Source organism: Acanthisitta chloris, unplaced genomic scaffold, assembly GCF_000695815.1.
Source record: "Acanthisitta chloris isolate BGI_N310 unplaced genomic scaffold, ASM69581v1 scaffold5326, whole genome shotgun sequence".
Classification (NCBI taxonomy): Eukaryota; Metazoa; Chordata; class Aves; order Passeriformes; family Acanthisittidae; genus Acanthisitta; species Acanthisitta chloris.
The window spans coordinates 40,193-59,785 of NW_008677509.1; the positions used below are offsets into that span (position 1 = coordinate 40,193).

A 19,593-nucleotide genomic window follows, 5' to 3' on the forward strand; every position below is an offset into this window, starting at 1 on the left:
TATTTTGTTTTACAGAATAAATGACTGTCTGGATCTCATTTTAAAAATAGTTACTTTTAACATTTGAAGTAAAACTCAATTTGCATCACTTAATTAGCACAAATTTTAATAAAATATCAGTTTCCCTAAAACAGCTTTGATTTTTAAGCATCATGTATTCTCAACTCAGAAAGCATCTCTCAAGTCGAAATATTCCAAAGGTTTTTGTTTTACAGAATAAATGACTGTCTGGATCTCATTTTAAAAATAGTTACTTTTAACATTTGAAGTAAAACTCAATTTGCATCACTTAATTAGCACAAATTTTAATAAAATATCAGTTTCCCTAAAACAGCTTTGATTTTTAAGCATCATGTATTCTCAACTCAGAAAGCATCTCTCAAGTCGAAATATTCCAAAGGTAATACCAACATAAAAAGCAGAACAAAATAAAAACCAATGACCTATCCTCAGAAAACAATCCTAGAAACAACCTGGATATATTGAATCCAACTTGACAAAGATTTTAAATTGAATGACTCTGTACCTAATAAAGCATTTATTCCACAGTATGCTAGTCAGTTCTATCAGCAATTGCTAACAACTTTAACACAGACACAAAGTCACAAAGTTTTAAATTGTTTAGAAGATAATTACATCACTTAGTGCAGATTTCCTTCAATGTTGTAATAAAAAAGAAACAAAAACAAAGCCACAGCAACCATTAAAACTTTAGTAATTTCTAATCACATGACATTAGAGAATGGTTGATAACCATAAGGTATAAGGGTAAAACCCAAGAAAACAACATAATGCACAAAATGCAGAGACCTCAATTGGAAGCCAGGCTTTTCAAAGGCTGATGGATCAAATTAAGAATCCCATCATCACTGATGTCTTCTTCCTTTGATTGAAACTAATTTTGTTTGTGTTGAGGGCTAGATAATTTTCAGAATTTTCTTCTGCCAAGCTAAGAAGTCTCTATCTTCCCTGCTGAGAGGCCACACTACATTAAAGCATCCTTTACTTCCTATCAGTTCTGGAAGCTGAAGCTAACACTGATCATCCAGGATCATTGCCTGGTACACCACTAAGGCTGCTTGATCAAAACATCACTTAATTCCACAGAACTATAACACTACGTTCTGTATTATAGTTCTAGCCTGTACTATTTAAAGGTACTTAAGTGTTGAAGATTTTTCTAAACTATAACTGTAAAAATTCTTATTTCATAAGTAGCTTATTTAAAAATAATTTGAAGAAAATTTTCTGTTCTTCATCTGCCATACATATTACAATACCAACTCTCAAAGCCACATACTAGATTTACTCATCTTCTCTTACCAAACTCCAACGATTTGAGATAACCAGTCAACAGAAATTATGTTCAAGCAGTTTCACTTCTGTTTTTGCAAAATAAAGCAATATCCCAATCCCAGAAATATAATATTTCCATTCAGGAAAATATTATCATCACAACCAAACAAAGAAAGTTGGCATGGTAAGAAGAGCTTCTTCCTCCTATCATTATTCTTTCAGTAAATCAGACAAGCATAAATAAGTGGATATGGCACCTTTAGTAAGATCTATATTCATATATGTATGAAGATACTTCTACCAATAAAAGCAGATCTCAAAAAAAAACCCCAAAAAACCCCTCAAAGCACTGTACAACAAATTCTCAGCTGACATAAATTATTTAGGAAAAGAAGACAACATAAAGGCAACTTTTTAAGTATTACATACCTGTATTTCCTTAATACTGCTTCATTTCCCCTTCCCCTCCAAGGAGGGGGAAAAAAAACCAAACAAAAGCCCCAAACATTTACAGCACAGTATTAATTATTCTGCGGCTTAGAACCAGTAACCAGTCTCTTCACAACAACTGTTGAACTGAACAGTAGATGCTGAGCTTTCCAAATTTTGTCTCATTTTAAAAGATAAGCATTCTATAAATCTAGCATCTTCCTCAAAAGTCTGAAATGCAAAGGGCCTGTATCAGTCAGGGTATAATGTTATTCAGGTCAACTTTTCTGTGACAGTTTTATACAGATTAATTAATTAATCACCAAATAATTCAACTTGCTACTGATCACAAATCAAACAGAATTGATCAGAGTTAATTCTGTTTTCAGCTAGGCAACTATGCATTGCCTTGCAATGTAACCCTTTCTTACACCTGTATGCAGACACAGAAGATGTGAAAGGCCTTTCCTTTTTCCATATTGGCTTTTTTAAACTTGTACATGGAAAATTTCACCTCCTGAAGTCCCAATCAAATCAATACTAGGAATACATTTCTTACTAGGAATAAAGTAGCATATTATAAGCTGTACTTGTAGAATGCATTCAGTTATTTTGATCTACCTTTATTTATCTGCCTACAGTTTTTAAACTGATCTTCTTCCCCTCCAGTTCTTCACACATTCTGTACCTGATCCCTGTATCTCCTACTCTGCATGCACAATGGTCTTTCCAGTTCACCTGACAATAAGTTATATTTCAGCTAAGGAGTTCTTTTCCTGACCTACTACAATTCCTTCATTCAAGATAAAATATTTTTTTGAGGATGACATGATCTACAAGCATATGAATGTAGTTTACTACTTGCTACAATCATTCTGTGAGCAGTTGCTTTGGAAAGAATAGTATACATTTGTTCACAACTAACCACTACCTTTGTAAGTAAATACTGTCACATGCATGTTGTCAGTCTAGATGGTTAAATTCAGAATGAGATACCACAAATAAAGCACTTCTTTCAAGTACTTCCTGCTTAACTAGTATTTCAACTTGTGATAAAAGAAGTAAGGTTTTGTGAGACTGTGGGTCAAGTTGTTTCTCATTCTTAAATTTCACAGTTGGATATAAAATGTCAATAAAAAAAAGGCTGTTTTTTTTTTTTAAAAAAAACATTCCTGTTAAAAAATCTCTTTTTTTGTTTCACAGTGAACACAACATTTGATGAAAAAAACATGACAGGACTGAAGACTTACATCCCTATATATATACACAACAATAAAGAGGTGAAAAGGGTTATCACTCTCTAAGCTCTCACTGGTACACTTTCCCCCTCCCCTTAATGTCCTCTGGGTGAGCCCACAAGAACCACCTCTAATCACAATCAGTCAAACTGCTCTTAATAGTCACAAAACCTTTGCAGCCAGTAGGAAACTAACCTGAAGACAATGAATGGTTTCACACACACAGAACCAGGAACACCAGCAAAGACTCCACAATTGACTGAAGTTCCAAAAAGGATAAAAAAACCCAAACTTTATTCTGCTGCCTAACAAAAGATCTTGTATTCCTTTGTGGGTCACAAATCTAATTAAATATAATCTCCTCTTTCCCAGACCTCACATTTAATCAGCAGTAGTGCACAATTTCCATTCAACATTCTTATTTCAACAAGCCCCTCTTGCCAAAATTTCAGCCATGGCCTCGGCAGAATAAAAAAGAAATCATCTTCTATGATGACATCCATCATGTGATTATTTCCCCATACTGCTCACATATCCCATTTTCCTTTTGTCTCACATTGTGACCACCTGCACCTCTATATTCTGATCTGTCACCCTCTTTTTACTGTCTGTACATATTGGCAATCACATCTACCTTTACTGTTACAGAAAACTCAACCAAGCTTTTGTTTAGGGCTTTTGGGTTGTGTCTACTGCTGACTGAAGTATTTATTGCAAATAAGTATTTCATTAAATATTTTAACAGCATATTAGTTTCCCATATTTTCCTCTGATATAACTTAGAAATGCTACATTTTCTTTAGAGATTTTGCACAAATTAATTTTTCAATATGAAGAGATATTTAGCCAGACAGACTTGGTTTGCCTGCTTGGGTTAAGTCTTTATACACTATGTGATTTGGAAGACACAATAAAATGCCTTCGGTATTTAACAAACAATAACAACATATCTCTGACCTAAACACAGATTTGGAGAAATACATTACTGGCCAAGTTTTATCTAGCTAACTAGAACAGAAATCAGCATTTACAAAGAATTTTAAAATAAATATTTTGTGTTAAAGTCCTTCCGAAAGGGAAAGTTTGTAACAACTTTGTAACAATTTTGTTTGCAACAATTTTGTTTGTAACAACTTTGTTTGTAACAACTACAATGCCCTAGAATATCAATGGTTACAGAGGGCATTAAGATACTATAATATGGGATATTTTGACATGGTTCAAATACAGTCCAGATGCTCACAAAGGCTTATAGATTCACATATGTCTCAATATACAAAACCTTACAAGCCAAATATTTAAGAAGTAACTGACGTAACGGCAGGAATTCAAAAAGCTTGAGGATAACCATTTTGGTCAATCAAATACCTTTTAAAAATTGCATCTGGACTATAACTGAGGTTTTCACGCAGAAATGGTACAAAGCTGCACCAAGGGAGGTTTAGACAGGACATCAGGAAACATTTCATTATTGAGAGGGTGGTCAAAGACAGCAACCAACTTCCTAGAAAGGTGGTTGATGCCTCAAAAGTCTGTCAGTGTTTAAGAGGTATTTGGGCAAAGCCTTAACAATGACCTAACTTAAGTTGGTCAGACCTGAAGTGGTCAGGCAGTTGGCCTTGACAATCACTGTAGGTCCCTTCTAACTGAACTAGTCTAGACTGTCTTATTCTGCTTCATGAATATGACTAAGCAAATGAAATGCAAATTGTGATGCCATAATCCTTAGTTTTGCAACAGTAAATAACCCTTATTAAAAAAAACTAAACCAGCCTAAATGTATAATCTACATAATACATTAGAACTAATTCTTTTCTGCAGCAAATAGCTGTGACAGCAAGGTGGTCTAATTAGACTTACAAACAGACTAAACAATTCAATCCCAGAACTTCCACATTCATGTAACACAAATTCTGAGCAAAAAGGTATACCATGTATGCTACTAAATTAAGATCTGACAGTAAATTAAATTTGCTGTGGATAAAAAACAAAGGAAGTTTTAACAAAAGCATTCACTACTTTGTCTCAACCCCTATCAGCATTAGTAAGAAGAAATTTATTTACCAGTTACAGGGGTAATCTGTTTGAAAGCTTGAATTGCATTACTCAAATCCAGGTTAAAACCCTGACAGAGCCAGTGACTATTTTCTTAGCGAGCCAGGTAGAATTTAGTAGTAAAATATAGAGAATACAATTGATATAACAATGATTAGGTTGTACTAGCAAAACAATCACAAACCAGAGAACAGCATCAGTTAGAATATGCAGATGTATCCAACTGAAAAGCAAAATCAATCTTCATACCAGGAAATGTCATTTGTCTCTGTTGCTCTGGGACTAAAAGGACTAAAAGTGAGAAAATGGCATCAGCATCACTGTGATCTCATGTGAAGGGAGATGAAATCTCTCTCTCAGCACCTTGTTAAGCTAGCAAAACTTCCAAAACATTGTACTGAAAATCAATTTCAGATACTGGTGTCATTAGTAACTATTTCAGGAAACATGAAAAAAGAGAGGGCAAGCATGCACACAGGCAGGAAGCACCAGAAGCTCATGATTCTCCACAGTCAAACCAAGTTCAAGAGACTTCTTCTAGCACAAAATTTCCAAACATATATTCACTATTTTTCGTGTAATACACATTTTTCAAAATTTTTCTTCAAAGAGAAGAAGAGAGATATCTTGACACAAGTATCAACTAAACCTTCAGTCAAAACCCCAACACTGGAGATAAGCAAAAATGTTTATTCACTTCTTATAAAATATTGAAACTCATTACAGAAATTCCACACAAATAGGCATTTGAGCATTTCAGCACACTACAAAGCTATTTTAACATGAGAAATATATCCAAAACATTCACATAAGTGTGAATAATCATGATGTAATACAGACAGATGTAAACCCAAGTTTGGTTTTGGTTTTGCTTTTTCTTCCATGCTAAAGGAAAGAATCTACAATTAAAACAGGTTGTGCAAGTTCCCAGTAAACACTTCTTTCAGGACAAAAACAGAGGAAAACAGTTTGTGTTAGAAGAATGGACACTATATACAAAACATAAATCTACTCATGGTACACAAGTGAGTTTTGTCATGACTTTGTGAGCTACACCATAGATCCAAACCAGACGAAACCAACTTCAAATTTGATCTCATTTTTATAGCTTATATATCATAGACTGGAATATGTGATTGTATTCAGATATATCTTTTTAAAAAGCATTTTTGTAAGTGTATAGCTCTGAAGAGCATCTATACATTGCACACGGATTTCTGTATTCTCTAAATTAGTAGCCACTGAGTCTAGACTGACTCCAGTATCTAATCTATTTTATGTACACAAAAGAACACAAACCATTTTCTCCCTTGTAGGAAGGAGTTACACTGTCCACTAATTTTTTCTGTCTGGCAGTATGCATAAGACATTTTAGAGGAAACTCTGTTGTGTGGTGGAGGAGGCATTCAATATTCACAACACTGATGAAAGCAACAAGTGTTGTGACAAATTAGTTTGCTCTCTGTAGAACTTTAGCCACTAGGCAACAGATTGCCCTGCAACCCAGCAAAGCAAAAAAAAAACCAAAAACCCTAGAGGCCAGGGAACACTGCAACAAAAGGGAATACTACTCATATGTAGCTACCAAACGTTGCTAAGGACTATTATTTTCATCACAATAAAATCATCTGCTGCAGCTTTGGGAGACATAGTCCATGCACAACACTCGTGAAGATTATATTAAACATCATGTAGTCAGAACTTACTATCCTAGATATGAAGAAGTGTTCAGGAAAGCAGGAAACAGTGGGGATAAATATGGCTCAGAAATCAAGGTCAGTCATTTGTTCCCAGTTTGGTCATCAGCTGTTGATGACCTGACAGAAGTCATGTCACCACATGTCAATAACAGACTGAATCTTGAAACAGATTTTAAACTGCTTACCTGTTTTACACATCTCCAAAACACACTGAAAAGTAACATTTCCCTATGAAACAGTCAAGCAGCTGCACCAGAAGGCAGCACTGCTAAATACACACACAAATACACACAAACCCTTACCTTCCCCAGGACTGACTGCAGATGGTAGGCTGGTCCAGTCTAGGGTCCAGTTTGGGCATGGATGAGGAGAAAACTTTGCTTCGATTCCATTTTCCTACATGAAAGGAATAAAAGCATAAATAAAGACCCTGACCCTTTACCCACTAAAGTTCATATCAAAATTGTCACTGAATTTAATGGCATCAGATCAACAACACTTTCAGCCTAATGAAACTAAACAGGCAGATGACTCTACATCATACAAGATGGGAATTATTTCTTTCTCTAATTTTCACAAGAAAGCTGTGTTAATTTCTTCTAGGAAATGCTGTCAGCCTTTGTGCAAAAAATACTGAGTTAAGGAAGATGATGAACAGTTTTCTTTAACAAAACTCATTAGGGTTCCCAGATGTTCAAAGCACTAATCAAATAGCAAAAAACCCAAACCAAAAAAAAAAACCCAGAAAAGGTTGAATAATGAAGACAAGCATAAAAGCAACAGTTTTTTTGCCATCCTTTGTATGAATACCTTTAAAAGAGGAATACAATATTGCAATTAAAAAAAAAAAGTTACTTTGATTATTCAGAATTATTGATAGGGCTTCCAGCAATCCTATCTTTGCTCAATTCCTGAATTGATCAAATATCAGAAGAGAACAAAAAAGTAAAATCTCCTCTAAGTCAATGCACACCAGATATAAGGCAAGTAAAAGGTATTAAATTGTTTAAAGATGCCAAAACTAGAGTCTACAATTCCAATAAATTTTGCCTACTGCAAATCAAGCAGAATATTGCTATTAAAAATAACTTATTAAAAAGCTTAAAGTACCATTAACTTAGTCATAGTTGGCCTTGGACCACCTATAAAATGACTGTCCTCATTCTCCTCTTCTAACTCATCAGAAACTGAAGAGAATTCCTGTAGCTGTTCCTCTGGAGCAGACATCAACTCTGGAAGCTGAAGAAATTCCATATTGCATCTGCCAGCAGCTCTCTTTACTCCAGGTACTTCTTGAACTCTTCGATACCAACTGGATATTAGCGGCAAGTTTACCAGATTTTTGCCTTGTTTCTTGCTGGAAACCTAGAGAAATAAAATGGGAAGGTTACTTCTTGCTGTACATTTCTTCCTACAAGCCACCAGAAGCTATGACCTACAGAAGAGAGCTCAGCTCCATGCCAAGCACATGTACTCACAGCATGATGGTAATCATAGAATCATAGAATCAATCAGGTTGGAAGAGACCTCAAAGATCATGAAGTCCAACCCTACTGTGGTTACCAGACCATGGCACTGAGTGCCACATCCAGGCTCATCTTGAAAACCTCCAGGGATGGTGAATCCACCACCTCCCTGGGCAGCGCATTCCAATGTCTGAGCACTCTCTCCCCGAAATATCTCTTCCTAATATCCAACCTAACCCTCCCCTGGCAGAGCTTGAGTCTGTGCCCTCTTGTCCTGCTGCTGGTTGCCTGGGAGAAGAGACCAACCCCCACCTGACTAAGCTGACAAAAAGTCAGCTAGTTTAGAGCCCAGGCCTGCATGTGGAATGGCCATTTACACTTTATCTACAATTCCCATTTGCTTAATAGGATGAAAAAGTTTACATGACCGATTTTAATCATAATTTCAGTCAGTAACAGGAAAACTCAATTTAAATAATATTCTTAATTATGGGCCATTTCCTATCATAGGAATGACTCATTTCGGTTGGTACTCTGATAAGAAAACCCAGTGCAGTAATTTGCAATGAATATTGAACTCTAACCAGGACGTTATGGGACCTGAATTTTGTTCTTTCCCACAAGTACACTGCAGCCCTTATTAAGCTCATCCACCAGTAGCTGTTTTGCTAGGAACTGCAAGCCTGAAACACCTTAGACTATGGGGGAATAGCAAAACAAAAAGCAACATACATTATCCCTGGTCTTTACTGAAATCTTTGCACAACACCTGTGACTTTTTTTAATTACTACTGAATCAAATTTTTCTAAAAACAAAAATCATGTATCTACTCAGACTGTTTTACAACCCTATACAACAACAGTAACTATTACATTTTTTTTTCTGAATTAAGTGGATATGACGATGAGTTGATGTGGCCTTCAATAGAAATTAGAATTTTAAGTGTAAAAAATTAAAAAAAAAATTCTTATGTAAGAGTATGTTGTACCTATTTTTAAAAAAAAACCAAACCCAAGTCACTTTTTTACATAAAGACCAACTAATTTTAAAATGGATGTTTGGTAAACTTCAATAGTTTCTGTTTAGATTCCCAAAAGTTTTAGAATGGTGAAAATCATCCTCTTACAGGAAAGGCTGTGAAGTCTCCATCCTTAGAGACACTCAATATATGACTGGACACAATCCTAGCTGACCCTACTCTGAGCAGGGGGCTAGACAAGATGGGCTGCAGAGGTGCCCTCCAACTTCAATTACTCCAACCTCAACTATTCTGTGATGCTGTGCCTGCTTTAAACAGAAAATTTAAAATAATGATTATCAGAAAAGGCCAAAATGGCTGTGCAAAACCAGCATTTCTCCATGGATCTGTCTTCACTGTGGGAATAGAAATTGGTAAAGAACACTTGAAATGACACCAAATTTCAAGCAGCTCTCTTGCATGCTGTGTTTGTAATATGCTTAGGGTAATCACAAGTAATTAGCAATAGCTAAAGGAGCAAAAGAAGGATGAACTGTGTAATTTTAGTATCTAATTTAATATCCTAATAGTAACACAGGCAAAAATACATTAATTCAGTTAAGGAAGAAGTCTTTTGGAAAGCAATTCTACAAGGCAGTGGTTATCAAGTGTTCTAAATTGTGTTTTAAAAAGTGAATAGTGGTTTCTCCCAGATGAAGAACTGAGCTTTGGTTATACTTCTATTAATTTTCAGCAGTTACAACTAATAGAAAGTGTAACAAAGCTAACCTCAGAAAGATAACAGCAGCAGAATGAGGCAATGAAAAACAACTCTTCAGCTTCATTATCTTACTTTTGGTAATTATAATTACAATCAGCAAGTCAGGTCTCCTCATATTTATGGCATGACACTTTCCAGACACAAACTCACTGAAGACTTCATTATTATTCACACCTTTAAAGCAAGGTGGAAATGGAATTATAGTGATTTTTTTAAACACAGTCCAAGAAATCAAGTTACACAAGTGGCAATAACACTTTAACACAGAATTAAACTCTGGCACTTCCATCAACAACAGCAGTTTCAATGTGCTGCCTGCAAGAAGCTTTCAGATGCAAGTTATTCAATTTTGATGATAACTGTAGGAATCAAAGAATAATTGCTTAAAAAATGATCATTCACCAGGGATATAAAGGAACATAATCCTAGAGCTCAAGTAATTCTGGTAAAAATGATACTGACAGCCAGTTTTTTCAGACAATATTTGGCGCGAGCTAACACAAGTGTACTGTAAAATATATAGTTCATAAGCTGCAGAACACCAGGGCTCAAGGGTCACACACAGAAAGTAAATAAATACCCAATTCTCAGCTGCTCACAGTACATCTACAGAATGATTTCAATTGCATTACTGAAATCAATTAAGCATCTGATCCAAGAATCTTCTCATACCTAGCACCAGCAAATCAAACATTACTGCAGTTATGTTCTCATTTAAAAAGGCCTTGGAAAAACAAAGAAGATTGAAATACTTATGAGTTTTTTAAACAGTAGGAAGAATTTTGTCCTAATACTTTTGTTTAGTATCATCCATACAGAAGTGGCATCCATCTTCAATTACGTAATTTGCAAACAAAGCAAGCAGATACGAATTAAGAACCATTTATGTAAAATAACCCATCATCTTATTTCTAAGGTAGCCACATTAACCTACTTCTGGACTCCCATACTGCTATCATCATACAGAAATCCACTGAGGACGAGGATATTGGTTAAAGAAGTTATAAAGTGGACATTTGTCACATTATTAATGTTTGAAAGTCATTATCTTGATTTTAGAGATTGTTTCGTTAAATCTGACAAGCAGGATCTTCTCCAGGAATTCCATCTGTTTTCAAACACCGTAAGACAAATTTGGTAAACCAAGCTGCAAAATCAAAATGCAAATACCAACTTCACTCAGAGCTCTTCCTGGCAGCAGACACCAGCTTAGCTATAAATCTCATAGACTGACTGCAGGAATACTGGTAGCAGGCAAACTCATCATATAATTTTATTGTTATGGGAAATAAAGACACAGTTGTCATTTCCTTAAATCTTTCCTGTGCATATATCCTCATAAAACTAAGTGCTGAGCAAGACTCTTGCACAGTCTTGCCACAGAAGTTTTTCCCACTGTAGAACTGGTTTTGAAGTTGAACTCAAGTCACTTGTACCAGCATTTTAAAATTATTATTTTCTGGACAACTTAGTAGCAAACTATTTCAGCATAGTATTCTAAAAGTTAATAGTGTTTACTAAGTATTGATATGCTATGTATATAAGAGTAACTTTGGTGATCTCACCAATCCCTGCTTTTTGTGTTTGTACAAAAACAAAGACAAATCTTCTGTTTCAGGTTAATTTCACATTGTAAACACCACAACATGTTTTAAATTAACATATTTTACAACTTTCAAATTCTTAAAAAACGTACATATACACTAGTTAATATGTGCAGAACTTGTCATCTTACCAAGAACTGATGAATGCATGGTAAAAGCACTAAATCTGCCAGAGTAAAATAAAGCCCTTCTGCAAAAACATGGTCCAATGGTGGAAGGTCAGAGGTTTTTGCTCTCCTGATGTGAGGGGCCTCCCTGTTGACTGCATCTGATGCTTCCTGGACAAGTAGTTTGGAAAAAGCTACACTCAGTTCCAAACTTGGGGATGGATGTTCGTGCACTTCTCCTGTTTTTAATTCCTCTGCTGCTTCTTTATTAAGTTCAGGCACTGCAGCCTTTGCACCTGCCTTCTGTTGCTGGAGTTTTTGCCTGCGAATTTTGTCATCATTATGCACTCGGACAGGTTCTCCAAGCTTCTTTTCCAGATGTAAAATGTCTGGAGGGATAGTCTGGCAGTGCTCAGGAGACGCCGTCAAAAATCTTTCAACGGCCAGAGGAATGCTGATCTCACAGAGTCTGGTCCACTGGCTAACCTGTCAAATAAATTTATGCCATTAATGTCTCAACAGAAAGAGAAACAAAATCCAGAGTACCTTTTGGTCCACTTTAAGCAAAGAAATTCCAGCTTTAAATACCTTCTTTGATAATCTTATAAACTTGGATACTCTGTATTCCTTTTACAATAGCAGAATTCAAGGACAACTTCTTCACACTAGTGCTAGGTGTTCTAACACAGGGATATGCTTCTCCACATCTGATACTCACCAACAGGAATGAACCACAGCCAATAAACTCTAAGAAAGAGCTGCTATTCACATGAGCCTGCACAAGCTAGAGAACAGGCTGACAGGAACTGGTGTGAAACTCAACAGAATATTCTGCACTCAGGAGGGACTAAACCCCTGCAATGGTACAGACTAGGGACTGATTACGTGGCCAGGCAGCAACTCTGCTGAAAAGACACTGGACAACCTGGTGAGCACAAGCCAAACATAAACCAGCAGTGCACCTTGGCCCTGAAGACTAACAGTATATGGTGCTCCTGATATCAAAATTAACAATAAATTAGGTATTTCTTAGTTTACATCAAACTTTATACTGTTAGACATGAAATAAAGAGCTGATCTATTTCTTGAATTTTAAGGTTCTTTCTATGCTGCTAAAAAGCAGCATATTCAAATATAATTATTTTTCATCTTTATGCCAAAATACACATACTACTCCATTGAGGAAATTTAATTTTCAAAGCAAATTAAGTTTCTTACTAAAAGAACTTATTTTACGTCGATATTAAGAGTTTACTTCAGAGCATTTAATGCTTATTAAAAAAAAATTAATGAATCTAAGAGAAAGAGACACACTTACTTCAGCACAGGCTTTTAATCAGGTACTCTTAAAGCCCAATAGTTCCAAAACATCCTTTTTAGATGGATCTGCCTCGTAGGTTCTCTGTATTATATGTCTTAAGACAACAGAAAGCCCAGCTCGGCAGAATTTGCCATCCTTCACCACAACAGCAGGTAAACTGCAGCTCTGCACAACCACTGGGAGCTGACACCTCGAGATTAAATGGACCTCAAGATCTCCAAGGAGGTTTTTGGTCACACATTGATCACCGACGTCTTCGCTAGTTGGCACTAAGAAAACTTTAAATAATTTGCAGTCACAGTAGGAGAGCAAAAACAGTGAAATGGATGTATGAAGAGGAAAGATACTTTCTCTGTACTGATGAGAAAACCCCAAATATAAATGTTCTTCAGTGACACTATCTTTCATTTTCCTCCTGAGCTGAAGTTCCTGAAACAGAAATCAGAGCACAACATTTATAAAAGAACACAGACTTTAGAACAACAACAACAACAACAACAAAAGGTTTAAAACTGGTTCTTTCACTATCTGCTACAACTGATTTTAAAACAAGACACTATTGAAGACATTCTGCCTTAATAATTGGACTGCAGACCCTTTTTGGAGAGAAAAGAACAGTTTCACGTGCAAACCACAGATGGGAAAATGATCTGTGTACATATTTTTTTACATTTTAGCATATATCTGATATTAAACAAAACAAACAAAAGCAAAAGAAAATATCTCATTTTCAATTTTTAAGTGCATATGCATTTTATAGCAAGGTTGGAGGGGGTTTTAATAAAAATCTTCTACAACATTAACTATGTATTATTGAAGAAACGAGTTCCTGAGCACACATCTACAGCAGTCAGTTCCCTAATGCACACATCTGTAACTGTTAAGAGGCATTTACAGAGGGCATTTAGGCCATGGGAAATAATACTGTTTTCTGTATTAAAATTTAATCTAGAGCCTGACCAGATAATAACTGAAGGAGAGATAAGAAAAAAAACCCACTCATTTCACAAATGCTACATGAACACCTCAGACACACAACTACTTCAAAGTAGCTAAATATAACAGTAACACAGCTGAAATTGGTGTCTTCCCAGTATATTAAAAACTCCAATTAATTTTCCTTACAGTGGGTTGAAAACTGCAGTTTTGCTATGACAATTTAACACAAAGGAGTGATGCAATGATTTTTCTGCTCCATCACTCGAGAGAATTGCCCATTCCCAGCCCACACTGAGCAGCATTGGACACTAGATGCTGCTCTTACAACAGGTGAGACACAAAACAGCTCTGGTACAGCAAGGAAAAGACATTTAAATGCTGCTAAGAAAGGCCACAATGGGTTTTATACACAGAGGTATATAAAGCACGAGTGACACTGGCACTGCATCAGTCTTTCACATACCTGCGTAGGTTAATAAGGTCTTTATACAGTTACATGAATATGATGTAAGTATTTAAAAACAAAAAAAGAGGTTTTCATTTGCTATATCTTGATTATTCAATTTATGCTTCTTCATGTAGACATGTACATCAAATTTACTGCTTTATATCATCCATCACAGGGCCAAATCAAATGCCCAAAATGAGGCGGTGGAAGAATAAAATCAAGTCCACCTGACATTAAGATCACACTAATGACTGTCACAGTGAAGTATTTTTAACCCATGACATGATGTTGTCTCAGAAGAACAGTGACTCCACTATGAGCACTGTTGCCACACAAAGAGCAGGACAATACCTAATGAAGTAACTACTTTCCCAGAAGCTATTTTATTTGGATAAACCTTGACAGCATGCAAGTCAAGACAGATTCAATATCCCAAGCACAGGTCTATGGTAGAAACCACATAGTGAAGGCACTGCTAAGGATGTAAGCCAGGAACAACTAGTCTTACCTGCTAAATCCACAGTTACTAGCATTTAAACTCCTGTTCTCAACTATAGTACTACTTGCAATATTAAACAGTACCCTCACATGCATTTGGGTTATTATTCTTATTTTCCATGGGAACTCCAAGGGCATACAAACCTGGGCACTCTAGCCACGCAGACATACACATTCACCTTACCAGTCACTTCACTGCTCAATTTTTTCTTCTGGTTGACCTTACTGGACACAATCAGGTATTTTGGCCATTACTGTGCTATACAGAACTAAATTTTGCTAAATTCTAACAAGGTTTCTATTTTCAAAGTATTCTATGATTTCCAACTATTAATCACCTGTCCTTAGAAGTTGTTCCAAATCCACCACTCAGGACTTCACAAGCAAAACACCAACCTTTTCACCACACAGGTACTCTCAAGAGGTACACTGCCCCTCGCCCATTTTCATCCAGAGGAGGAGCTCTGAAGCACTGTTTCCCCACAGAGGGCAATGCATCATTAGACTAAAAATACAATAGAGATATTTGAAAGGTGCCCAAAGAGAGGTCCTGATTAAAATACAAAAATGTTCTGCTCTGAAAACTGGTAGATGAAAGGGTGAACATCCTCAATGTGAATTCTTCTCCAATCCATTGAACAAAGTTATGTCTACCAGCAGCAAGGAGTAACAGAGAGCAGCTGTCAGACAGTCCCAGCGTCAGTACCCGATTGCAAATGATGTTATTGGCCAGTGCTCTATTCAACCCAGTAAATGCCACAGCTGATGCTATCCTATTAATCCACCCACATCCTTTAAGCTTGAGAAGTTTCTCATCAAATTCAACTGACCACATCCTCGAGTATACAACTATCAAAAGCCATGCAAACCAGATAAACCAATACCAGGATCTTGCTGAAGCAGGATAAGAGATGTTGTCCAGAACCACCCACTGCATTCTCTTGACAGAGTCAGAAAATAGGAACATGCATGCAGACCGCTGTGGGGAGTGGCCTGGCTGCATTCAGCAAGGCTCCAGCATGTCTGGGCTAGTCAGGGGATGTGTTAGCACTTGTTGCCCGAGGGCCTTGGGAGGAGTAGGTGTGGAGATGGGACCCTTGAACAGAAAGCACCTGCGTGCTGGCTCACCAGCCCCGAGTTGGGATGTTGCTGGCGTAAAACAACAAGTTGTGCCTTAGGTTGACCAGTTGGTACACACCTAATGTTTAGAATAAGCCAATCAGCAGGGAATATGCTAAGCAAAGGGACTATAAGGATTTGTGAAAAACAACAATAAACGGACATGTTGCTTGCATCAAGCTGCGTCCCGTCTCTCCATCGCGGCAGACCACTTCATTTAGTCCACAGTATCTTAACTTAAAGTCATTTCCCTCAACTGTTCTAGGTAAAGCTCTGGATTTTGCTGTGAAGCATAGGTGCTTCAAGAAAGGTCTCTCCTTCTAAATGCCTTGAAGAGAGAACCTCTGGGAGACAGCTGCATCAGACAGCTTGAAGGTGGTTATCAACTTCTTCAAAACCTAGGCTAATTTTTTGTAAACATACACAGTCATTTACCACTACTCAGCTGCAACATGATGAACTATGACAGAGAGACGGAATTATTTTTCTGAACCTCCATGAACTTCTACAAAAAGAACACGGATACTGTGAACACAGTGATACTTACGATCTACTTACACAGTAGTACTGTGCTCAGACTGTAAAACCAGAACATTCTGCAGAACTGATTGAGAACAAACTATTTTGGGGAGGAAGGAAGGGCCAAGACTTTCCTTCCCCATCAGCCAGAGCAGTAAATTAATGTCATTCAGCATGTAACCCCAAAATTCCTGGTGTAAAGGACATGGTAAAAATGTACAACTGCAGGTGACAGGGAGCTCAGGAAATTACTTAACAGTGTCCAGATCCAGAGAGCATCAACTGTTCTTGGTGCCACACACTGTATCAGTATAGTCCTCTCTAGTCCCAAGACTTGTTACACCTTCTCCACGGAGTCAGTTCAGATTCCAATCTGGTTCTTTCTTGTATTCTCCTTGGGCAAAGCCATCTCCCACGGGCTCGGTGGTACTTTAATTAAGCTTAGACAGCCTATGAGAAGGGTTCTTACTTAAGACTGTCCAGTACAACACAAGTTACTGTACTCAGTGGCTTGCAGGCCTCCAGTGCCTGCCTGTAACTATCCATTCTTGAGCCCAAAAGGACAACATTCCACCAAGTTGTACAATTCAACTTCATGAAGCACAAAGAACCAGTGAACAGGTCTACAGAGGTCAGCATAATGTTCAGTGTGATTTGAAGTTTAATTGCTCGAGCAGAGGTACCTATATTAACCCTGAAACAACACCAGCTTTCACTGCTCACTGCTAAGAATCTCAGGGCTCTCAGTGAAGTTGCAATATCTGCTGTTGAACTTCCTGACATATAAAAAAGCCACTTCTACATTTTCTTCTAGTTGGATGGACAGGTATTTTCAGTAAGTTTTCCAACAGCCAGATTCCCCTTTAGATAGGTTCTGTGCACATGCTGAAGTTGCATTTATCCCAAAAAGCAAAAAAAAATTAAATACCACTCACTCACAAAACATTCACTAGCTACTCAGATTTTTTGTTAAAAGTACCCAAAATAACTTTAGAGAGGGATTCAGTTCAAGGCGATGGGAGAAGGGTTAAGCTAAGGCACCTGTTTCAGTTAGACTCTCCTCACACTGGAAGAATAAGGAAAAATCCAAAGATGAAAATTATGGTCAATATTATGAGAATTTCCTTTTTAAGGAATCTCATAAACAGTGACAGCATCGATACAACAATTAATCACTCCATTTAGTAATTCTGAACCAAACAAAAACAAACTGTAAATTGCAAATTTCTGGCAAAAGAAGTACAAGCAACTAATATCTAATACTTAGCAGAGAGGAAATTCCAGAGAGGAGACAACTCCAGCTCTCATTGCACAAATACAAATGTCTCCTTTGGTTTTCAGGGAGAATTAAGAACATTGCATATTTGACAAGATGAAATGTGAGAATAGGTACCTACATACACAAATGATTTCCAGACCTTGACGAATCCATCTCTTTTTACCACTTATATGACAACAATTCATGTTGGTTCATGCAGGCAATCAGATCTCTCTCAGCTCAAGGCCCTGATCCTGCAGCAGGTACTCATGGTACCTCACCTGGAGGTGTCTTTTGCAATACACTGTTCCATTATTTTAAAATATAGTCTAAAATCTTCTCATCTAATACACTACACCACTGCTTTTTTTCCTACCTAAGTCCCAATAAAACAGGAAATATGAACTATGAGGATGTTTAAAGTTACACACTTTTCAGACCAGAACAAACTTTACAAGGCAAGGAGAGTTAGCACTGGAAAACCTTGCTCTGCTTTTTGCATTGAGCTTTTCAATGGCAGTATTTTTTCCCAGCATTTTTTTCTCTAATTAGACTGTGGATTCTGTGGGAAGAGATAGCTTTTTAATCTATTGGCCTTATTTACAGTAGGCACTATTTGAAAGAGGGAAAATGAGAAGTAGTGACCAATACAGGATTTGCACCACAACTTAAAGACAAGATAATTAATCATAGAATCAGCCAGGCTGGAAGAGACCTCAAGGATCATCGAGTCCAACCCCAATGTTGTCTACCTTCGGTATAAAAGTCACCTTGGCTATTTAAAAATAACAAACATTACATACATATAATTTTCACTAACTGCACTGGATTTTACCACTATCTCTTCCCTTTCAACACGCACTAAACAACAGACAAATTAGTTTCACTCAGCTACTGTGTAAACAATGCAAGAAAGAAAATCACTTCTTTAAAAACAAGTACTTGTCACGCAAATTACAAATAAATAAATAAAAACAGGCATCCCTGAAGGACAGACATCCCAACAGGGTGTCCCAGCCCACGGAATGGCTGAACCTTTTTCTTTCATTCTCCAAAAGACTGGGAACCCAAATTACTGCAGGCTGGAGATTTCTTATCCTTAACAGTACACTAAGAGTGAGCCAAATTCCATCTGTATCAGGAGCAGGCCTAAGCCATGGCTGGACATGATGCAAAGTTAAATCAGGGCTCACCTCTCACCCTCAGTTCTTCTAAACCTGAAGGATCATAGGTTCTTAGAAAAAAAGGAGGATAAATAGCTATGTGGACCTCCTGATATTAAAGGGTGTGAATTGACTCTTCTGTCTTGGAATGAACCCCAGGAAAAAGTGCAATATTTGGCTCACAATTTGATGCCAGTCCCTGAGCTGGGTGGAAAAATCTACCCAGTTCTTAGGCAGCCCCAGTTCTTTTTGCCTAAGTAACTTCTCCAAATGCAATGTGGATGGAAAGACCTTGGGAAAGATTTCCAGCTATCCATCACTAGCTAGGAATCTGGCCGACCTAGTTAAATAGCTGTTCCTTGTAGGACTGTTCCTGCTGGGCATCAGGACTCCTACTCTGGGAGAAGAGAAGGTAGTGAGAACTGTCCAGCAACCAAATCAGAGGGTAGAGGAGCGGCAGGTTCCAGTGTATCTGTAGGGAGAAACACTCGCTATGAGGCCTATACAGCAGCCTCTTCTCGCAGTGAAGTCACATACACACTCGACACTTTGGCCGTTTCCTCTCTCGGTTCGGTGGGTTGGGACACCCTGGGGGGGTCTGTCCTTCCCGAGCCCAGGCCGGGAGGCTCGCGGGGACGGCACGGGGAGCACATCGAGCACACCGAGCCCACCGAGCACACCGAGCCCACACCG

The 19,593-nt window shown here is 37.4% G+C and overlaps 1 protein-coding gene across 1 annotated transcript in view; it reads right to left on the reverse strand.

Moving 5' to 3' along the window:
• The window catches only part of GSTCD (glutathione S-transferase, C-terminal domain containing), a 50,958-nt gene extending 37,594 nt beyond the window's left edge, over nt 1-13,364 (reverse strand). The window contains 4 exon segments of the mRNA XM_009076523.1: nt 7,021-7,114; nt 7,829-8,083; nt 11,648-12,121; nt 12,954-13,364. Of these exon segments, the coding sequence (XP_009074771.1) occupies nt 7,021-7,114; nt 7,829-8,083; nt 11,648-12,121; nt 12,954-13,364 (1,234 nt within the window).
• Between the last annotated feature and the right edge of the window lie 6,229 nt (nt 13,365-19,593).